Below are 24,857 nucleotides of genomic sequence, written 5' to 3' on the forward strand. Positions count from 1 at the left end.
ATTTGAAACAATCTTTGCGCGTTTCACCCTTTGTAAAGATGCAGTTTCTGCCAAATGTTAATGGAAATCAACAGTAGGTAGTCAATAACGAGAGAAAAAAAAATACAACGATCATGTTTAAAAATGCCGTTTCCATTCTGAGCATTTAAGCAAAACGGCAAATTTGCTCGGAAGCATCATAGCCTAAATCGACATCCACTAAGTTAAGATTTATCTACTCTAGCCGAAACAACAAAATCAAAATCTAAAACCCGATGAACACGGCAAAACAAGACGAACATGCATGGCCAAAAAAGGAAAACTAATTCAGTGTTCGGACTGAAAAATAGGTGACGAAAATGGATCAACGAGATGGTTGCGCTCTTTACCACTGGAGGAGGCGGCGGCAGCGGATATAGAGGCGAAGAAGGGTTTGGACGAGCGAGACGACCACAGATAGTATATCGTTGATATGTATCTTTGGACAATTTTTGGATTCAAATGAGTATATCGTTTTCATTATATGACCCCCCAAATATGAAATCCTGGATTCGCCCCTGCCGGGACTACACATTAAATATAGTTAACTTAGGGTGTGTGACTCTTCATTTCTTCTTTTTTCCCCAACTTTCTTTCTCCATACCAGAGAGAGAGGCATTGTAGCCGAGCTCAACATCCTTCGGCGTGATTGGCGGAGTTCCTCGGCAACGTGTGACAGCGTTGTCCTCTGGCATTTTGCAGCGGAGTTCTACAATATCAATATAATATTATACAACAATTAATCTGGTCAAATGCTTCTCCCATCTTTAAGTTTTATTTGATTTAAATTTCAAAAATCTCTTCCTCCAGGAAGATACGCAAAGAATTATTTCCGGCTAAAATCTTTTTTTAAACAATTGACTTTTTTTTATATCATAGCGTGACTTTGCAGGTGTCTTTAAATCAATTTTGATCAGTTGTCTTTAATTTTTATTTTACTGTAATTTATCTTTTGAACTTTTTTTATAGCAACTTATATTATTATTGTTACTCTTTGTACATGTTTAATGAGATGAAGTGGGATCAGGAGAACAAAATGATCAAAAATATTAATTATTATTACGAGGAGAATGATGGTAGTTCAGATGAGAGTTCAGTTGATGAAGTTTTTATAAATAAGAATTGTGTAGTTATTTTTTGGATGATATCGAAGGATATGAGAAAATATATAGATAGGGATTAATTAACATGAGTAATCATATTTTGCAAAACTTAAATAGAGATAAAAGTAAAATTTTAGATAGAATATAAGTATAAAAGAGTGAGCTACTTATTTTGGTATAAAGAAAGTATTAAGTTTGTAGTTTAATATTTTAGTTGGTAATAATTTTATCATATTTTTAGACTATTTTCAAGTAATGTTTGTGATTGATAATTTTTTATTTATATTTTGATTGACAGTAATTTTGTAGTATTTATAAATTATTTTTAAATATTATTTGTTATCGACATTTTTTGTAGTTTAATATTTTAATTTATAATAATTTTATCGTATTTGTAGACTATTTTCAAATAATATTTGTGATTAATAATTTTTTATTTATATTTTGGTAGATAGTAATTTTATAGTGTTTGTAAATTATTTTCAAGTAAAGTTTGTTGTTGATACTTTTTGATTTTTAAAGTAATGTTGAACTATAATTGAATATTATTTTTAAAAATAGATTGATAATTCAAACTGTAGATTATATTTTGGTTAATAATAATTTTTTAGTTACCAAGATAAAATGAATTTTATTTTAAAATTCTAATGCAAAATTTACAAGTAGAAGAATATATTCAATTTTAATATTATTTTTATTCATATGATGTGAATTCCATCCACAGCATGAATTCCAAGCCACAGCCTTCTATAGCATTAGCCCCTAGGTTGAGAAGGATAGAGTATTTTGGAGAGTAAACAGTTTAATTTTCTTTCCATTTATCTAAGTAAACAGTTTAAGAGATTGATCCTACCCCATTCCTCAATCAAAGTAAACAAGCAAGCATTAGGATTCCTTCCCTTCCCACACCCCTAGGTTTGTTTCATTTGTCAATCGTCCCCTCCTCCAAGTAAATAGAGCATAAGAATGTGTATGTGGGATTTGTAATTTTTTTATAATCAAGATATTCAATTTTTACAATTCGATTAATCTTAGAGGGGATGGATTCAACCCTACAAAAGTTTTTCACCAATCATTAGGGTAAATTTGAAAACGCGCGCAGCTCCATGCCTAACAATCAACATTCAAGATTTTTCATCCAACTGGAGAAAAATACTCTGCAATGCATCATAGTTGAAATTTGAGTCGTGGATATTTGGATAAATTATTGAACACCTTATCACTGCATCATTGCTCGGGAGCCTTTCACAAGGTCAGACAATATAGTAAAAAGTAATTTCGCCTACCCCAAGGGGTTCAGTATCGCCAGCCCCACAGTAAAATACAAGCAGATTGATCCGGTAAGGATATTTAGCAATGACGTGGACATCGAGTATATGGGGGGATACGAAAGAAAATAAGTAAAAAGAAGCATTCATCAAGTTAGAAAGCCACGATCTCTCCTCATCATTAAGGTGAGCTTTATCAGATCTCGGAACGCGACTATAAGTATTGAGCTGAGCTCATGACTTGGTCCCGACTTCACGAGCTGACCTCATGATTTGGTCCCAGTCTCATGAGCCGACCACATGACTTGATCCCGGCTTCACGAGTTGACCTCAAGACTTGGTCTTGGTCTCACGAGCCGACCTCATGACTTGGTCTTGGCCTCACAAGCTGACCTCATGACTTGGTCCCGGTCTCACGAGCTAACCTCATGACTTGGTCCTAATTTCACACACCGACCTCAGGACTTGGTCCTGGTATCGCACATTTAGGTGAGCTCGGCAACATGCCCCACCTATAGGAGAGCTCGGCCATAGGCTCAGGTCAGCTCAGACACCCATAGGTGAGCTCGGCCACATACTCAGTTCAGCCTGGCCACCCACAGATGAGCTCGGTCATACACTCAGTTCAGTTCGGCCACATATCTTTCGACCTCATGTTGACTCTTTCTCCTTGGCTCAGGCTTATCAGCTCATCCAAAAGGATATGGATAGTGATCGAGTTCTCAGACTTGGTCCCTAACAATCCCAACCGCTAAATGAAGATAATTAACACTGCTAAGCTGTTGGATATTTGGAAATCGCCCGAGATCGGGCCGTTGATAGCGTTGGAATAGCCAATCACACGCGATGAGATCCGAAGATCACATTCCCGCTACTGCTATATGAACCCCGCAGGTATGAAGGAAAGACATATGAAATTCTTTACGCACACTACCACCTCTATTTTTTCTGACTTGAGCGTCGGAGTGGCTTCGCCGGGAATCTCCGACGCCCTGCTAATCTATTCGTTCAGCTCTTTCTTCCTCAGGTTCTTCTTGTCGGTGGATTAACAAACATTGAGGTGACATTTTTTTGACTGGTGGCCTGATCGTCGTCGGCAAAGAGCCGGAACATTTTGGCGCCGTCTATGGGAACGCTGAGCAAAACGCCACGATGGTTAACACTAAATACACCGCTAGCAATCATGACCCCGTTGAGGAAAGGAGCCAAGAGGAAACCGTTACAATGACAAGGAATGAGTTGCACCAAAGTGTGCAGTAGGCGATGGAAGCAGTCTTGCAGAACGCCCAGACCCAACCACCTTCAATACTTGCGATTCAGGTCCCAAGGGGGGGACAACGATCCTCGCCTATAGATGAAGCTTCGATGCCCACAGGCTCTACTAATCGAGATATGAGACTTACGGAAGATGATTCAAGCGGGTCTCAAGCCGAAGATGAAATCTGAGCTGCACATAAAGAGAAAGCTCCGACAAACTGCTCATCCGACGTACCCAAAACCCCTTTCATACGTGAGATCTTGGAGCAGGAGTTACCTCAAAATTTTTGACCTCCATAGGTGGGAGAATATGATGGGTCGATCGACCTAGAGGATCACTGATGAGTCAAGGTTTTTATGCATTTTTTAATCAATTCAATTCTGGATTTTTACATGAAAATAATTGTTAAATGAATTAATTTGATTATATTTATGTCATGTGGTATAATTGAAGGTTTAATTATAATTTCTGTGATTTAATGATAAATTTTACATTAATTACGTTATTTGATTTTAGGGCTCAAATCGGATCAAGTTCGAGTTCAATCGCAATCAAATCGAGCTAATCTGCCCAAATTGACTAAGCCAACATGGAAGACATGACCTAGATCGAGCCCGATCAAGATCTCTCAAATTTTTGGAAGTCCCAAGCTGCCCTAAAGCCCTAGATCAAGTCCAGATCATCAAATTCAGAACGGACGGTCAGGATTCATTGATTAATCAATCGGAAACTATATAAACAGATTTTAATTGAGGAACAGGGCGCCGTTACTGTGCTTCGTCCCGCCGCGCGCCTCCCCTGCCTCGCGACGTACCTCCACGGGCAGCCTCGTCCTCCCAAATTGAATCCATCGCACTCCCTGATCCCTGAAGAAGCTAAAGCCGGTCGATTGGGCATTTTCCGGCGGCTGGAGTTGAGCGGCGGAGAGGGTTTCTTCACCGGCCAAAACCTCTATTTCTGCGAGTTCCGATCGATCACAGCACAATCCGGCTTCACGATTCCTTTGAGGGGTTCTCCTAGGATCGTGGAGCCGCCCTATATCATCATCAATATGATAGGAGCACGAAGAAGAGAGGAAATCCAGTTTGCAACCTGACTTCCGCTGTGCAGCAACCTGTTCTTGGTCGGAGAGGGTTTTTCCGGCCAAATTCGCGGTGCTGGCAACGAGCAACCCACACAACGACCTATCCAAAGCTTCCAAATTGGATTCAAAGGCTGATTAACAACCAGCTGAAGGGGATTTGAAGGAAGACAAGGGAGAAGGATGAATTTACTGCTTTTACTGATTTCTGATACTGCCTGTTTCTGAATTTTCGATTCTGTAACCTCTTATTCTGATTGTAGTTAACAAATTTACCTACCTTTGAATTCATTTCATGTAGTTGATGCTAGGCTAGTTGTTTGGATTCAATCTAGTGATTAGCCTCAAATTCTTGCATTACAGCTGTTGAAATTTCGTCACTGTGCCGTGCCAATTGAAACTGTTCAGTGCCGACCAAATTCTGATTTCAGGGAAGGTTAGGTTACAGTTAGTGTGTGTTTTGCTTTCAGTTAAATGTGCTTTTGCTAGATAGAATGCATGGTTATTTTGCTAATAATGATGTGTCTTGCAAGAGAAATTTAGTCTTTAAGGATTCAAGTTTTGTTGTTTACTGATTTTTGAGTTGTGTTAAGCTTTAGAGCCTTGCATTAGGTCCCTTAGTTTTTGTTTATAATCTCCTACAACCTGAAGGTTTTAACTCTTGCATTTGGTAACTAGAGTAGATAGATTTTATTGTTAGCCATTTAGGTTTTATTGCTTGAAGTCAATTTGAATTGCATTCTTAGGTTAGATTAATACTTAGGTTTTCTTTCTTGCTTTCATGCATTTTTTCCTTTATACCTTGAATTTTAATTTACATTACATTTCAAAACCCCAAAAACCCCATCTCTATATTCGAAAAACCCAAAAGGACGACACGAAAAGCTTAATTAAAACAATTTGCTACTAGCCCTTGGAAAAATATGACTCGAGGCCCCTATACTTCGTTTGCTTGAATTCATCGTGGGTTTTCGATAAATTTATAAATCCTAATTTGGAGCCCTATCGTGACACTCAATTTAGGGCTTATCAATCACCTGTGTCGCTTTAAGAATGCCTCCTTGCTGCACCGATACACAAATAGAATCAAGTGCCGAGTCTTCCTCAACACCCTTTTAGGGTCGGCCCAACGCTGGTTTAATAAGCTGTCGACCTCCTCCATACATTCTTTCAAGGACTTCAAAAAAGTCTTTCTACACTAGTTCGCCAGCAGCCGAAAGCATCAGAAGACCTCGCTGAATCTATTTACAATGAAGCAGAAACTTCGAGAAACTCTGCGGGAGTATCTTCATCATTTCAATCGAGTTGTGTGGGAGGTACCATCGACCTCTTCAGAAGTTCTGACAAGTGCTTTCACTCAAGGCTTGCTCGAGGGTGATTTCTTTCGGTCTTTAGTAAAGAAGCCACCGACCAGCTACCAGAAATTAATGGAAAGAGCTACTAAATACATACACTTAGAAGAAACCCAACTGGCTTGGAAAAATAATTCTGGGTCGGCCCTACCTTCCGAAAGAAGACCTGTACCGCCCCTTCCATGAAGAGAAGTGCTGACCCAACCCCTCCAGAATGCTTCCACACGTCAAAATGAGCAACTACCGATAACCTCCCATATTGGCTGGGCAGAGGGATATAGCTTGAGTCGGACAGTCAACTTGTTTCTGCGCATATCATCGGTCAAGTGGGCATAACACGCAAGATTGTAGGCAACTCGCTCAAGAAATCAATCGAGTCATCAAGAAGTGCCAACGCGAGGAAATAAATCCTCCGATAATGGGTCGGCGCAGGATGGAAAGTTGTGGCATAAGAGATGATCAGAGACGACGAGATGAACCAAGACGGGTCGACCCAAGGCCTTAGCCTAGGCAGGAAAGGGAGCGCCGATCTCCTCCAGGCACGAACCCGTTGCCGCCCCAAATGGTGACCAACAATAACACCTATCTCGACCCAAGTCACATCCAGAGGTTCACCGAGACCACCACGAAAATCTAGACAACGTCGCTCATCGGGGGGAAATAAGTATGATAGCTGGCGGTCTTACGAATGGAGATTCTAATTGAGCTCGGAAGGCTCACGGGCGTCGGGTGAAAACTTACAACATCAGCACCAGCAGAAGCGCAGAACCGAGCTCTCCTATTTACTTCGGACCTCAAGATCTGGAAGGAGTTGTCATTCCTCATGATGATGCTCTTGTTATCCAAGCCACTATTGCTAACTACAATGTGACTCAAGTAATTGTAGATACTGGTAGCTCGATCAATATCTTGTACAAGGACGCCTTCGATCACATGCAGATTGATCGAGAGGAATTACAACCCATAGCGACCTCCCTCTTTAGGTTCTCAGGGCATGAGGTCCGACCTCTAGGACAGATACAACTTCCCTTGTCCTTGAGGGAGGAGCCTCTTCAAAGAACTTGCATCACCCTCTTCATAGTGGTAGACACTCCATTTACGTACAACGTCATTTTGGGGAGGCCAGCTCTTAGTTCTTTCGGCGCAGCAGTATTCACCTTTCACCAAAAACTGAAGTTCCCTGTGCATGATTAGGTCAGATCTGTTAGTGGAGACCAGAGTCTAGCTCGCAAATGCTATATAGATATGGTCTAAACTGACCTTAGAGCGGTTAGAAGGAAGCAGAATGCCAAGGTTAATTCAGTACAAGACACATCTCTCCCGCGATCCACCCAGGAGAAGATACCGATTCAAAAAGTACCTAAGCATCCCGATTGGATTACCTACGTAGCGGCTGACCTACCACCTGAACTAAGGGAGCGGTTAATTGCATGTCTAACACGGAATCACGATATCTTCGCATGGGCACCACAGAGATCATTGGTGTAGCCTCGACAGTAATGGAACATAAACTCAACCTTGTCCCCGGGGCTCGACCTGTCCGACAGAAGAGGCGTCATTTCTTATCAATTCAAGACAGGATAATCAGGGAAGAAATCAACAAGCTGTTGAAGACAGGGCAGATAAGAGAAGTACAATTCCTGACTTGGCTCGCCAATGTGGTCCTGGTACCCAAACCTGAGGGTAAGTGGCGAGTTTGCATCAATTTCAGAAATCTTAATAAGGCATGCCCGAAAGACTACTATCCTCTCCCTCGGATAGATCAATTGGTGGACTCCATCTCCGAGTATGAGCTCATCTGTATGATGGATGCGTATCAAGATTACCATCAGATTCCGTTAGCTCGGAAAGACCAAGAGAAGGTCAGTTTTGTCACTACTGATGAGACCTTTTGCTATACAGTCATGCCCTTCGGATTGAAGAATACGGGGGTCACTTATCAACAACTCATGGACTGGGTCTTCAAACAATAACTTGGGCGTAATATGGAGGTGTATGTGGACGACATTCTTATAAAGTCTGTCCAAGCTGAGCAACTCACAACTGACATAGAAGAAACATTCAACACTCTCCGACAATACGGTCTCAAGTTGAACCCGAATAAATGTTTGTTCGACGTCAAAAGTAGTTGTTTCGTAGGATACATAGTTATGGAGCGAGGAATCGAAGCCAACCCAGCAAAAGATCGAGCTGTCCAAGACATGTCTTCTCCACAGAATATTAAGAGGTGTAGAGATTGGTCAGACGGATCACAGCTCTTTCCTGATTCATCTCTCACTCAGTGGGAAATAGTTTACCTTTCTTCAAGATCATGTGTCGAGTGAGTAGATTTTCATGGGACGAGAAGTGTGAGCAGGCTTTTACCGACCTGAAGCAATACTTGGCCGACCTGCCCATCTTGGCCAAACTAGACTCACACGAGCTTTTGTGGGTTTACTTGTCAGCATATGAGGAAGCCTTGGGCTCAGTCTTGGTTAAGCAAGAAGCTCAGATACAGCGTCCAATATATTTTGCAAGCCATTTATTAAAAGATGCAAAGACTCGCTACACTTCCTTGGAGAAATTGGCGCTTGCCCTCAGTCTGATGACTCGGAAGTTGCATCCTTATTTCCTGACACACCCAATAACAGTGTTCACCAATAGCAGTTTGGGTCGGATGTTGCTCAATCCCAACGCCTCTTGATGCCTCATCAAATGGATCACCGAGTTGAATGAATATGATATACAATACCAACCTCGGATAACTATTAAAGCTCAAGCTCTAGCGGATTTTCTGACTGAAGTCATAGGCGGAGAATCGTTAGAAACATGAAAGATCTATGTGGATGGGTCAACCACCAAAAAAGGCAGTGGAGTAGGGGTCTTACTATGTTCCCCCCAAGGAGAAACAATGCAGCTAGTCATAAAACTACAATTCCAAGCCACTAATAATGAAGCTGAATATGAAGCTCTGCTTGCCGGGCTTCAAGCAGCTCAGCATGTCGGTGCCACCCGAGTTATTGTTCACTCGGATTCACAATTGGTGGATCAGCAAGTTAAAGGCACATTTGAGATACACAATGATCGGCTGAAGCGTTATTAACGTAGAGAAATTGAAAGCTCAATTTCAAGAAGTCACCCTTCAATTTAATACTTAACTTTGAACTAAGTTGTCATAATAAAAAAAAGAGGAGATTATTAACATAGAGAGCACTAGATAATCAAACTTATATTTTGATTATGACAAAGAGTTCAAGTTAGGAGTGTGTTGTAAACTGACGAGTTAATCTAAGTGTGTAAGTAGCACAGAAAAGTCCTAATTAGAGGCTAGATAAGTAAAGTCTTAGTTAGAGGCTAAGTAAGAAGTCTTGGTCAGTGTGACTAGGCAAGAAGTCTTGGCAGATCAAGGACACTAGGCGGGAAGTCTAGGCGGATTAGTGGATTGGACGTCTAACAGGTTGATGGGTCAGTAAGGATCAGACATCGAAAGGAAGTTTTGGGGGTCAAAGACCGGATGCTGAGCATAAAGTCCAAACATGTTTGGAGGATCAGATGTTTAGCAAAAGGTAACTCTCCTAAAAGGAGTAGGTGAAGACATATTCCCTTGAATAGAATAGTAGGTGTCGGTCTAACCTAGAGTTTCACAGGAAATTCAAAAGTTAAGACCAGACAATTGTAAAACTTTCCAAACTTAATATCCTATAGTGTATTTGTACTATACTAACTCTCTAATACATGCAAATGAGGTTAGAGGAAATCCAACTTTCGGTCGCCCCTATTGGATCCGAGTGCTCGAATGGTCCAGGCACCCCTATCTATTGCGGGTGCCAGGATGTTAATTCTTCGGGTCAGCAAGGTGGATGAGGTGACAAGTCTTGATTAGTCAAGACACCTTAGCTTTCAAGTGCCTGGAAGGAATCCAGACGTCTGGAGAAGGATAAGATGCAGCAGAGTCAAGGCTGATCCGACAATCGCCACATCAACATTTCAGGTGCCCAGAAGGAATCCAAGTGCTCGGAGATGTTAAGTCAGCTATTACAACGGATTGTATAGCTGCCGTGGGGGTGTTTGGAAAAGGATCCAGGCGCTCAGATTGGTCAATATAAGTAGTTGCGAACAGAGCCTTTGGAACAACTCTTACGACCATTTTACAACTCTTGTTCACAGGCACTATGCTCCCAAAACGCTGTTGCGACACTGCGATGCTACATTGGCATCACGCTCAACTTCTACTTTATAGTCGGTAACTAGTAGCTACATTATTTCGTCTATTTGTGCATAATTTTTCAAGAATGGTAGATTTGTTAACATGTCTCTTATTGAAAAAGGTGAGACTCTTTCTCATTGTGAGAAAGAGTCTTTTAGTGAATTGCCCATTGGAAGTAGTCAAGGATTGTGGGCTTTGGAGTAGTAGCCAAAGGCTATGAACTAAGTAAAAAATAAATGCATCTCTACTTTGTGTGTTATGTTTATTTTCTGCTGCATACTCTAAAGTTTTAAAATGATTTCAGAAAATAAAGTGAAAAAGTGAAGGGTGATATTCACCCCCTCTAGTACTCTTTTCTTTAGCAAAAGGTGGAATCCGTCACCCCAGCGGCCCTACACAATTGACCTTACAATCATTTATGAGGAGGTAAATTGAAAAGTTGCAGTTGATTATTACGAGGGAGGGCATTGTCTCGGCTTCGTCAAGATTCAACCCTTGCCCACTTTAGCAAGTTTGTCCCATACTAACCAACTCAATTATGCCCCGAGATTTTAGTGCTCTTTTCGATCCAATAGTAATTATTCAAATAATGTCTGATTTATAGCCAAATAATTATTGGGTAATGAGACAAATAATGATTAATTTCTAGTTAATAGATTATTTTCCTTATTTTCAATACTACTGTTCAAGTTTGATGAATAAATATCTATGGATTCCAACTTGGTAATGACATTTTGCATATGGTTGACTGTAGTTCTCCTAATGAAGATATCAGTAAAATGCTCATGACTTTGAGCATATATAGGAGTTACTATGGTTCTTTTGGCACATAAAGTGACAATTGACTTTGATGTATTTGATTCACTCATGAAAGATGGGATTTGAAGCAATGTGGATAGTCGATTGGTTATCACAATATAATTGATAAGAGGCATGACCATAGATTTCAACTCTTCAACTAGAGTCTTCAACCAAACTATTTCACTAGTTGTGGTTGTCATAACCCATATTCTACCTTGTGCTTGATCTAGACATCATTGATTGCTTCTTGCTTTTTGAGATATTACATTTCCTCCGACAAATATACAATATTATTGGTTATATTTATTAGAATAAATCTCATAGAATAGGTCCATAAAACTCCTATATAAATAGGGACTTGTATCTCTTAATGAAATATGTTTTCCTTTACTTTGATAACATGGTATCAGAGCTAAGAAATTAGGGTTTTATTTTTTCTCCTTTTCCCTTGCGAGAGGGGCGGGCGCCGCGCTCGCGTGAGGAACAGGAGAACCCCCTTGCCGCTGTTATCTTCTTCCTCTTCTTCCTTTTTTTTCCTCTGCTCACGACACGCCGCCGACCTTCCCGATTCCACCGGATTTCGTGGGAGAGAAAGAGAGCGCAAGGAGGAGTTTCGTCTGCGAGGTTTTAAGAATCGCGATTCCATAAAATCGTGATTTCTTCTTTCTGTTTCTCGCGACGCCGATCTCGCCGCTCGCCACCAACACCGTCCTCTGGTTCTCACGAATGCCGCCGGCCTTCCTTCGGTCACAACATAAGGACGCCGCCGGCCTTCCTTCAGTCACAGCAAGAGAAGACACAATCAAGAACGCCGCCACTTCTGCCCTAACCCTAGCCGCCTTCTCCCACTGCACGTCGCCCTCTGCCTTACGCTCGCGATCACCCCTACTGTGCTCGTGATCGTTGCCCTTGTTTCCCACGCGATTGCTGTCGATCACTCGCGATCGTTGCTGCCGACAACCCGTCGCGAAGCCATTTGCCGCGACGCATCCTGTGGTTTCTCGCGAATGCACAGAAGCCGCTTGTCTTTGCTACTCGTGCGTTCGCCGGAGGAAAGGTAGAACCCTAGCTTCCCTGCTCGCGATCGTGGCCCTCTTTGCTTCCCGATCGCAAGTTCAACTCCGTTTTCTATTTTGTTGTGCTCTACTGTGCTCTGCTGTACTCTGCTGCAAGAGAGACGATAGCGGCGGCGACGACTGCTGCGGGGATTGCTTGCTAGGAGCTTATTCTTTGGAATTTTTCTTCAAATTTGGGGATCCACAATATTTAGGAGTCCAGAAACCTATACAGAACCTAGATACAGATATTTTCTTGAAATTTGAAACATTCTAGTTCTTCGTCTCACAACAACACCAAGTTCGGTGTTTTGGAGTTGCATATCTTTGGACTTCATTCTATCGTGATGGATAAGGTGCTTGTCTCTGCAGAAGAATTTGCCAAGTTCTCTCAATATCAAGAATCATTTAAGTCTTCATCTTCCTCTATCACTGCTATTGCTGATTCAGGTAACCACAATACATGCCTTCTTTCCTCATCCTCTCAGTGGGTCATTGATTCTGGTACCACGGATCATATGATAGGTAATTCTAATCTCTTTTCTACTTTCACACATAAATTCAACACTCCTATTGTTACCTTAGCTGATGGGTCTTCATCTTGCGTTCGTGGGTCTGACACTGTCAATCCCACTCCTTTGCTTTCCTTAACATTTACCTAATTTATCCTTTAATTTGCTCTCTGTTAGTCAATTAACTCCCAATCTTAACTGTTGCATCACATTCTTTCCCGATCATTGTTTATTTCAGGATTTTTTGATGAAAAAAATTATTGGTAAAGGACATGAAAATAGAGGTCTCTACATTCTCGATTCATCTGTCCTAAAATCTCTCGTTTGTTCAGGTGTGAATTCTCCTTTTGACGCTCATTGTAGGTTAGGACATCCATCTCTTCCATTGCTCAAGAAACTCTGTCCACAATATAGTAGCGTGTCTTCATTAAATTGTGAGTCATGTCAGTTTGCAAAACATCACCGTCTTAGTTCAAGTCCAAGGATAAATAAACGTGCCATTAGTCCTTTTGAGTTAGTTCATTTTGATATTTGGGGTCCTTGTCCTATTCTGTCTAAACCTGGTTTTAGGTATTTTGTCACTTTTGTGGATGATCATTCTCGTGTAACTTGGTTATATTTAATGAAAAATCGTTCTGAGTTATTTTCTCTATTTTGTGTTTTTTATGCGGAAATTAAAACTCAGTTCAATATGTCCATTCGTACTTTACGAAGTGACAATGCCAAAGAATATACGTCTAGTCTATTTCAATTTTATATGAGTCAGAATGGTTGAAAAACCCTAGATTAGGTGTCACGATAGGGCTTCAAATTAGAATTTATAAATTTTATCGAAAACCCATAATAAATGCAAATAGATGAAGTATAGGGGCCTCGAGTCGTGTTTTTCCAAGGACTAGTAGAAAATTACGTGAATTGAGCTTGGGTGTCGTTCTTTTTGGGTTTTCTATGAAAATGGGGTTTGGGGATTTTTGGGAATGAAATGCAAATGAAAATGAAAAATCATTTAATGAAATAGAGTGCAAGTTTGCAAATCTAGTGCTAAAACTATTAAACCAAAGTATCAACTAATCTATAAATGCAACACAATTCAAGAAAACAAATCAAAAAAAACCAAATCTAATCGAAGGACTAACAAAAACAGGAACCTGATACGTAACAGTAAACCCATGAAACAAAACAGCAACTTAAGAATTCAGATTCAAGTATTCCTAAGATTCTTAGCTCAGGAAAATTCCTAATCAAACGAAGACAACATTGCTAAAACAACATCTAGACTAATCAATTCAAGAATTGTTGAAACAGATTTGATCAAACAGATTTCCAGATACAAAATTAACAGAAACAAGAAACAAGAAAAACGGAAATCAGAAATCAGATAAACAGATTTCAGTTCTTCCCTTCCAACTCAATCCTCCTCTTGCCGTCACACAAGAGCTGAGAAAATCCTCAGAAATCCCAGAGAAACACCTATCAATCTCAGCTTGGCTTGAACGAAATCAGCTCCACTCTGCGCAGCTCCGAAACCCTCAAGAACTCGAAGAACAGAGCCGAAATCAGAACTCAGGAATCCAGCCGAAAATCCTTCAAATCGTTAGCAATATAATGCTCAGGAACGCTCTAGAACCCTTGGAGAACCCCTCCTAAAGTTCTTTACTGCTCCAATTCGGTTGACTTGAAGAATCAAGCTGAAGCACAGCGGCGGAACCGAGCTTCTGGCGAGACCCTCACCCTCGATTCCGGTCGCGATTATCACCAATCTAAGGTTGTAGAAGCCTTCTGGAATCCGGAAATTGATTTGGAAGAAGAAGAACTGAAGTTCTGGCTGCGCGCGACGATGGAAAAACTGGAAAAACGCGAGGAGGAAGACGGCGCTACAGTGTTCGCGATTTTTGTACTGTGCATTCCTCGCTCGCTAGGTTCTGTCGATTTGAATTGAACCGGGTTCGGCGCCGGTTCAGCGCTGGTTCACCTTGGTTCAGCTCCGGTTCAGCAATGGTTCAGCCTAATTAGCCCCTGATTCAGCCCAATTTAGCTCCGGTTCAGCTCTAATTCACATGGGTTCAACTATAATCGCACTTGAGTCTTGATTCGTGAGATTGGTTCAATCACTTGGGTCAATTTTGGTTGGATTTGGTCCCAATTTGGCTTGATCTTGGTTCCACTTGAGTCCTACAAAGAGTTAAATTCAATTAATACCAAATTAACCATTAAAATCACATAAATTATGATCAATCATCCAATTATACCACATACCACAAATGCAATCAAATTATATCCATTAAGCATTTAATTTTCATGAAAGAACCCAAATTGAATCAACAAAATACGAAAAAATCCTAGCTTATCAAATTCCCCCACACTTACCCTTGAGCGTCCCGCTCAAGTCAATAAAATAAACTAAGGTCGTACCCCCCTAGATCATCCTCAATCATGATTAGAAACAATTAAAAGAAAATTATCTAAGCTTGTAAAGTCTCAAAAACTTAAGTCCATGGACTAACCCTTGTATTTGGTTAACCGCATAGTAAGTTTCACCTTTCATGACTAATTGAGAAAAATGCATCACACTGAATCTCACGAGGTTGTTTTCAATAGATAGATCAGTGGCTCTCATCCTAAAGTCTAATTCATGATCAAAAGGGAATGGAGCTCACTCAAGCAACTTAGGTTTCATGCATTTCCATAGGCTTGCTTGTTTTCTACTCTCCACCACCATTCATGATTTGGAATCCACATATACTAGGCTTATTCAAGACACAAAGGAATCATGAAATGAAATAGATGAAATAAGAATTTAGAAGTAAAATTTCAAGAGAAAAGGATTTCAAGAAAATAGAGTAAAGGAAGTAAGAAACATGGGTATAGTAAAATGTCATCAATGAACCCTTGCCCTTTTCTGAAGGCTTCCTCTTGTATTCCATTTCTTTAAGTGTGTTTTTCAGATTCATGAAGCAATTCTGAGCTAAATCCTTGAGGTTCCATTCCTTGATACATTCTTCCTCTTCTTTTCTTTTCTTTTCTTTTTCAACCCTCCCAAATGTGTCATTTTCATATTTTCCTTCCAATCAAGCTCAATCCTTTCACATTTAGATTTCACAAGAGATAAGAAATAGCATCCAATCATCAGACATCAAAATTCAGTTCACACGAATCCGCAAATTCAATGTATCATTGGCACGTTTAAATCTGAAAATTACTGAAATTGAATCTGAAATTTGGCTTGTTCTCTCTTGTTTCTTGCTGTTTTTTCTCCATTCTTTTTCCATAATGAAGCTTGATTGATAAGGTTAATAGCCATGCAAATTTCCATGAAATTCAGATTCGGAGCAGTAGCAGAAAAATTGGCTAAACCAGCTGAAAAATAAAGCTGAAATTCTGGTTTTTCTGAATTTTTCTCAAAATGAAATTCTTGCTTTTCTTTCTTGTTTCTTGCTCTTTTTCCTCCCTTCTTTTTGCATCATGAAGCTTGATTGATAACGCTAATATCCATGCAAATTTCCATGAAATTCGAGCTCATATCAGTCCCAGAAAAATTGTAAGAATCGCTGAAAAAGGAAAACTGCATTTTCTGCTTTTTCTGAATTTTTCTCAAAATGAAATTCTTGCTTTTCTTTCTTGTTTCTTGCTCTTTTTCCTCCCTTATTTTTGCATCATGAAGCTTGATTGATGAAGCTAATAGTCATGCGAAGTTCTGTGAAATTCGAGCTACTAAGAAATAGACCTAGAAGCTAAAAGAGGGTATCCTGAGCAATTGCAAGAATTGGGTTCATTGATATTCCTGGTATAGTAGATGCTATCACACATACAGTCATACTCAATTCGATGGAATTGTTTGATCTTAAAGGAGATCTTTTATAATTTCGCACGTAAGGGGTTATTTCTTGATTTCGTCCAGTCATTAATAACTTGATTACTTTTAGATAATAGTAGATGGAAACAACGCTCGTAAGGAGTCCTATTGAAACCAAGAAATATAGGCCTGCCTGCCATCCACACCAGAATAGATGGAGTTTTCCGAAAAAACCTGCTAGTGGGGGAAGACCCCCTAGGGATAAGAGACATAGGGCTGAAGAGAGAGCCAAAAAAGGATCTTTCGTGTATAATCCTGCATAATCTCGAATGTTATCAGTTCCGGTACGTAGACCAAATAATACAATGCAAGCAAAAGTTCCTAGATTCATGGAGATATAGAACAGCATATAAGTTATCATGCTTGCATATCCATCATTTGAGTCTCCAACAATTATTCCAATAATTACATATCCGATTTGACCGATGGACGAATATGCAAGCATACGTTTCATGCTTGTTTGAGTAATAGCAATGGGATTTCCAGAAGAAGATGCCATTCGTTTGATGAGAAATAAAAAGGAATATCGAAAATTCGCGTGGCTGAAGCGGAAGCAGCTACTTTCGATGCAGTAGTGGTGGAACGGCTCCGAGTGAAGATTGCAGAAGAGCCCGACACATGCTCAATCTGTCTAAACATCTTCGACATAACAACTCATGTTTTGGAGATGTCGTGTCGTCACATATTTCACAATGAGTGCTTGAGGGAGTGGTTAACTCGAAGCAATACTTGTCCACTTTGTAGGTTTACGCTCATTAACGCAAACGCAGAGTAGCTATGATAGTAGATCGGAAAGTAATTTCTCAGTTCATTCATTATTTGATTCATGGTGTATTTCTCAGTTCATTCGTTAGTTGGTTCATTCATTGGTTGGGTTTTAACAATCTAATTAACAATTGTTAAATTCCAAGAAATTATTATTTCAATTAAAAGTTTTAACTAATTTCGTTCACTTCGATTTAGAATTTTTTCCTCCAAGATAATTTATTAGGTTAGACAATCATTTGTCAATTAGATGACTACGAAAAGAAGAGCCTAAACCCAGTTTATATCACTAAACATATTGAAATAAAAAAAAACAAAATGTACATGAAATCTCATTAATATTTATACATATCCAATATTATGTTAGCATTAATCAAGGACACCAAATTAAAACAATCAAACTACAAAAATAAAAAACTAATGAATGAATGGAAAATCCAGTTGCTACTTTGAGTTGTCGGGGAGTGAATCTACAGAGTGGATAGGTATTACTTCGAGATATATAGTCATTTCCTCAAGCACTCTTTGTGACGATATGTTATCTCCATAACGTGAATTGTTGTGTTGAAGTCGTCCAGACCGATATATTGAGCATGGATGGAAGGAGAAATCATCCGGAGGCAAAACACAAGATCAATTGGGGTGGTGGGTCCACGTCCTACAAATGACATTGTGTCTATTACTGACTTCACAGTGGAAAATTTATCATGCGCGTATGCGCATATTTCCTTCAGTATTTCTAGGGTTATATTTATTCTTTTTCCATTTCCAGCCCACCCCATCCAGTCATTGAGCCATCGGTTTCTAGAATTATGTAAGCCCCTTCCGGTGGAATATCCAGGTTAGGCAAGGTTTTTACTTGCTCTTTGATCTATCTCACTAGTTCCCAATCGGATACTTTCATCCTTTTGTCCCCATGAACTGATGTTTTCTCATACAAGAGACCTAACTTTGAGCTTAGATTTGATATATATGTTCTGGCATAGTTTAATATGCCTTACCATGAATTAAGTCCTTTCTTTTCTCTGAACTGATTATCTTTAACCTCAGTAATTTTCTTAATTATATGAGGTTGGATCTAAGTCTTCGTTCTCCTATCTCAGCTCCTAAGAATTCAATCCTTGGTACAACAAGTTTACATTTTGTTGGAGATAATACTAGTCCATGTTCTTGACATAAATTAAGCATAATCTCAAGATGTATAATATGTTCTGACTCAGATTGAGAGAATACTAGCATATCATCAATATAAACTGCGATAAATCATCTGTACCTTTGAACACGTGATCTATCTTTCGCTGGAAGACAGCTGGCGCATTCTTCAATCCGAACGGCATGACCAGCCATTCAAAAAGTCCTTGTGGACAAATGAATGCTGTCCACTCCACAGATTCCGAGTCCATTGCAATCTGGTGGAAACCCAATTTCAAATCAAATTTGGAATAAATTTTGGAGTTGCTAACCTTTTTAATAATGGTGTTTATCCCCGGCAGACTATATTGGTCTTTAAAAGTGTTGTCATTAAGGGTATGGTAGTTGAATACCATTCTTTTCTTCCTCTTAATCTCTTTGCCAGTTTCTGGATCAACTGATCTTCCGGACTGGACTATCATGGCCATCATCCGATGTTTGCTTTAGAGGGTCTGATTACCTTCAACTTTAGCAACTGATTCACATGTTTTTCAAAAATAGACTTTAGCTAGTTCCGCCTCCATACTAAGGACATAGCTGTTTGTATTAGCTTCCACCTGAAAACCTCCATTGACAGAACATCGTCAATAGCGGTGTTGCTCATCGAGGTGGAAGACTCCATGAAGAAAAGAAGATGGTGAAAGGTTTATCGAAAGACTCGAATGAGATGAAATAAAATGAAATGAAATTTGTTTAATAAATATTGCTTCTGTTTCTAATAATTTTCTAATTAATTAATTTAATGTTTTTAATTAATTCTAAACAAATGAAGCTCCACCAATCCTGATGTATTGCTGCTAAATTCTCAAATTAATAATTTTTATTCTTGTTTATTTTTATCTTTATACTCGATAAATTATTTTATAGATGGCTAATATTTAAGTATTTAATAGTGATTATTTATAACTATTCGAGAACTTAGTTATGATTAAAAAAATTATATAACGTATTTTACACTTTTAACTTTTTTTTTTAAAATTAAACATCAGCGATTAACTATTGCTTATAATAGCGTAATGATCAAAATAAAAAAAAAATCAACATATACATATGATACGTTAAAAACAGTGTCGACTACCAAGAAATGGAGCTAAAAAAGCATTTCAGTCACATGCATCTATGGCTGCATGATAAGTTTTCGCATGATACTTCAACAGTTTCAAGTAACTAGGAACTTCGACACTTGAGTTGCTGAGGCACATTTCGATCACACTTAAAACCAATTTTGAATCTGTCTTCCATTCATATGCAGGCGAAGGATGTGATGAAGAAGAAAGAAGATCTTCCATTGTGCAAGGAACAAGATGTGATAATGGATCAGCTAATAGAGTTAACAAGCAAAGGATGTGGTTGTTTGCTTGCACCATGCTCAAGGAGTATGGTGCAACCATCTTCAACCTCACAGTTGGTGAGATGTGCAACAGGTATTTTCTGTTCTCTAATGTTCAATATTTCATGATGTTTTTCTCAAGTTTCTGAATTATTATCCCTTTAGCTGCTTATATGGATATTATCTTCTTTTATCGACGACTGTTCTGATGTGTTGCTTTACAATGCTGATTAAAAAAGTTCTGAAACAGGACCCCGAGATCAATCAACCCAAAAGCTATGGCTGTCGAGACAATGGAGAGGATGGAATCGCCCCATTCTGTCGTACAATTCTTACCTGTTTTGATGCCCGCAATATTGTGATTGGTAACATCACCTTGCATGGGTTGGTTTTAGTAGGCTTGTGATCTTAATTTGCTGCGAATGCTGGTGTAATACTATTGTGGAAATAAGAAAAAATCATCTTTGATGATCCATTTTGTATATAAAAATGTTCCGCAATTGAAGTTTCCATTTATAGCTTTTAGATATGAAGCCCATATTGTAGATAGAGTAAGTACTTTTGGATGTGGCAGATGACTTGAGAGCAACAGTTTAGGTTCGATAAAGTTTGCAGTGATGATGATTTCGTAAATGTCTTGATGGAAACTCATCGGTATAGCTGGAAAACACTACTGATTTGAGATCACAAGAGCTCCATGCAGATTGTTAGTTTTATCTGATTTGAGCACTTGACATCATGAATATTAAAGAGAGTGATTCTGAAATAATTATTTATATTTGACATTAGAAATAATTTTACCAATGAGGTGTGAAGACACCTAAAAATCCCAAATAAATGAGATAATATGAGTGGTCATCATCATTATAATCATGAGTTTAATCTTCCATTTTTTCTATAAAAAAAAAATCAAAATCTCAGCTTTATGATGAAAATTAGGGACCATTGCTTCAACTGAAGTTCTTCAGATATTTAGGTCCTTTTCTTCGGCAATCAGATTCAACACAATTAATGGGAAAATGAGCCTGAGCATGGTTTTTAAGTTCAACAACTGATAAGCTACACTATCATCATCAAGCATCTAAGATTTCACTCTTATTCAACATAATATTATTAGAGTTGCACCAAAATGGAAATTACATATAGCATTACACGACACCGACCAAACTAGAAAGAAAGGAGCCACCAATTCTACCTACAAACACCTCACCTAGTTCCTTCTCTTATTACCATCTTCAAATTACCATCTTCAAAAGCAGCACTTGCAGCCAAAACTACTTTCTGTTATTTGTGAGCTAAATCACAGCATCGAGGTTCTTGCCATTCTCTCTGTCATCACAACAGAAGCTTCCTAAGGAACATACCCCCTCCTTTTTGTTTCTTTGGTAGAATAATAAGGCTTTCAGCATTATTGCTACTTGGTGACTTCACTGGTGACAGATTCATGATACTTTTTGCTGAACCTTCATGCGAGTGTTGGTTCTTAGAAGCTGCAGCTGTTGGGTGTTTTGGTGGTTCAATGTGTATGATTTCCTTTGTGTTTGGAGATTGCAGTGTTACCTGATCCTCTTCTCTCATATGATCAACTAACTGAAGTCGGCGTTTGCAATTTGCAGTGGCAGGAGTGGATATGACCTTGTTGAATAAAGGTGCATCTTGTGGTGATGCCAATGCTTTCAACTGTTTCCCCAGGTTTACAATCGTTTCCTGGCAAACCGCAAGCTTTTCAGAGCAGCAGCAGCATGATCATAGTGTAATAAGTAGCTGAAAAACAATTCGAGTAATTATCAAACCTTGATCCATTATCCTTACCGCCTGGATTTGCTTTTCTTCTTGTTGCAGAACATACTTTGGAGCTTCGTTGGATGCAACACTTCCACATTATCAAAAATTTTAGAAGGTTAATTAGTTACAAGACTATCTAGAACAAAACTCAAAACTGGAAAATTGTTCACACCTTTCGATTTGAAGCTGCAATTAGAGACATGCTGCCTCCAATTCCTCACAGCAATTGCTTTTCTCTTCAAGTTCAAGGGATGAGAATTTTTGATATGCCTCTTTCAATTCAGTCTTTGCAATTGAAAGTTGTGTCCTAGAGTCGAAGCTACTTGAGCAGTAAACCATACCCTAGTACAGAAACTAATTATGCACCTTAATTATTTCAGCCAACTGGTCAACTCCGTTTTCACCAGGGAATATAGGCTGTTTGGATGATAAATCAATTCATTTAATAATTGTACAAACAAGGAGAAACTAGAATGACAAGTTATGTAATATTCATATGAATACTATCATAAATACCTGTCCTAGCAATAGTTCAGCAAGAACACAACCAGCAGACCAGATGTCAATTGCTGTAGTATACTCAGTTGCCCCAAAAATAAGCTCTGGAGCTCTGTAGTACCGAAAACAGATGTATGATATGTTTGGTTCCCCTTTCACCTATGAGGAGTGCATGATAAATCAGTGTTCAAGTTACTGAAATATGGAGAATCTGCAGTACAATTATAGCCATGAAACAATTACCAAGACTTTTGCGCTACCGAAGTCACATAGATTCAGCTGATGAGTATGGGGATTGACCTGATTCAGAACGAGTAGCATAGATTAATAAAGAGCATCACTTCTAAGATGGGAGTCTACCTTGAAGATTTGCAGGCTTTTCCAACAAAAAACTGATTTTCATCTTTCCAGCTGGGTGGCTTTTCCCAATCTTTTCCTAGCATACTGCTCCTTGGTGAGACGCCTGGCAGCCATTAGGGCAGCGACAACAGTGTCCCAAACACCATCTATATCGATGCCGAGGTGACTGGAGCAAGGCCGAAGGGGCAGAGCTCGCGCTGGAGGGGAAGGTGCGCTGGAGGGGCAGAGTCCACGCCGGCGGAGGTGAGGGAAAGGAGACGCGCGCCCTTTGCGCGGGCGCAGGGGGCAAGGGCGAGAAGCTCCTCTGAGGCGCCGAACGTGGAAATGAGAATGAGGAGGTCACCAGGGAAGACGCCGCCGAGGTCTCCGTGGAGGGCGTCAACGGGGGATAGGCAGGCGGCACTGGCAAATCCGAGGGATGCAATGGTCTCAGCGATCTTTTGGGCGACGATGTCTGACTTCCCGACACCTGAGCAGGGGACGGGCCAAACACAGCGAGACGGAGAGGCGACGGCGCCGCGAGAATAGGAGGAGAGCAGAAGCGGAATCGCGAGAAGAGGAGGCGAGGAGAAGAGAGCAGGATCACGCGGCAGTGGGTTAGGGTTTTGAATCGCAGCAATTGGTTTGGAATCGAAGGGAAGCGGCATTTTCCTTCCACGCGCGCGGCGTTCCCAGCGACGTGGCTGCCAGATCAGCGGCGCCCAAGCGTCGCCCAGCATAAGTCGCCCAGGTGAACATTTCTCTCTATATATATATATATATATATATATATATATATATATATATATATATATATATATATATATATATATATATATATATATACAGAAATGATATACTGCGCAACTCATTTCCGCGAGCCGTCCGCGACATCTGACGTGGCGAGAAGTTTCACTGTGCATCGTCCACGCATTGTCCACGGTGGCCGGCGAAACGAAGGAAACCCTACAAAATCCCGCCTCTCCCAAATCGCGCGGCCAAACCTCAAAATCGCGGCGCTTCAATATATATCTTATTCATAAATATTTCTGTGTTTTCCCTAAGGATGCAACCTAAGTTTTGAAATTCTAAAAGGCGCACCATACTTTATTTTTTTACCATAAGATGCATCTAATTTCAATACTATTCCTCCCATCAACAATTATAACACCAATTCATTTTCCCAAGCATCTGAGCTATAAAAGTAGTATTGGATCTTCAAAATCAATACTATAATATTTTTATTTCTCGAATCCTGCAATACATTAGGCTTGAATTTTAAAAATCAACATTAAAGTAGTGTTGAACCTTTAAAACCAACCCCACAATATTTGGATTTCTCGAACCCAACAATATATTGATATTGAATTTTAAAAATTAAAACCAAAGTGATATTGAACTTTCAAAATTAGCATGAGAGTATTCTGATTTCTTGAACCTAACAATACAATGGTACTGAACTTCAAAATCAACACCAAAGTGGTACTGAACCTTCAAAATTATCATATTATTCTAAATTTTCAAATCCAATGACATAGTGATGTTGAACTTTGAAAATCAGTATCAAAGTGATCCTACACATTCCAAATCAATACTATAGTATTTTGATTTCTTAAATGCAGCAACACATTAGTTTTGAGTTTTGAAAATTAGTAGCAAAGTGTTGTTGAACTTTTAGAATCAATACAACAACATTTTGATTTCTCAAACCCAGTAACACATTGATGCTGAACTTTGAAAATTAGAATCTTACATGAAGTTATGGATATGTATCAATTAGCACACAGATTGGATTTTTGTAAACAAATTCTACACAGATAAAAAAGTTATGAAGCTAAGGCTTTAGGATATAATAGGATTCAAGGACAATGCAAAAACCTCCTAGACTTGGATTGATTCCAATCAAAGTTGGCTAAGGTTATTAATGAATTTTGGCTGAAACTCATTGATAAAAATAAAGGATCTAGAATATTGAAACTTGGGTATGAAGTGGAAGAGGGGAGTATAGAGAATCTAGAAATGATGTGCAATATTACTTCTGAACCTCCTACATAAAGTTATGACCACTATCCCAATTGGTGTTGGGAATCCTATGCGATAAAACAAAATTTTACAGTGGAAAATAGGATCCCTCGAGCGATCCATGTGAAAAATTCGTACAAGTTTAGATCTATGAAATCCTTTGATGCGTGCCCTTCGCTTATCATGCTCGTCCAAAAGTTTTTGGATCTCTAGCACGTTCAAGTGTCTGTGCCTCTATGCGTATATACACTAACACTCACCTTTAGGGAGAAACTTCGTTGTGCTAGCAACCTTACTTGAAGAGCTCGACCAAGAAGAAGAAGGGGAAGAAAAATGAACCATCATTGAGTTTTTACAAGAAAAACTCTTTTATACTCATGCCATGAATACCAAAGGTTTTTAGGCTTTTGGTATTCTTTCATCAATGCATGATTAATCCT

General features: G+C 39.4%; 1 protein-coding gene across 1 annotated transcript; it reads right to left on the reverse strand.

Annotated features, from left to right (window-relative positions):
* Nucleotides 1-17,758: 17,758 nt before the first annotated feature.
* Nucleotides 17,759-18,871, reverse strand: LOC141829158 (uncharacterized). The gene is made up of 3 exons (XM_074716573.1): nucleotides 18,797-18,871; nucleotides 18,526-18,661; nucleotides 17,759-17,910 (listed from the first exon to the last, which is right to left on the reverse strand). Exons 1-3 carry the CDS (start codon nucleotides 18,869-18,871, stop codon nucleotides 17,759-17,761), a joined length of 363 nt encoding a protein of 120 aa, XP_074572674.1.
* Between the last annotated feature and the right edge of the window lie 5,986 nt (nucleotides 18,872-24,857).

The sequence above is a fragment of the Curcuma longa genome, chromosome 5 (assembly GCF_044706935.1).
Source record: "Curcuma longa cultivar G26 ecotype Majalengka, Jawa Barat chromosome 5, ITB_CL_G26_1.1, whole genome shotgun sequence".
Taxonomy (NCBI): Eukaryota; Viridiplantae; Streptophyta; class Magnoliopsida; order Zingiberales; family Zingiberaceae; genus Curcuma; species Curcuma longa.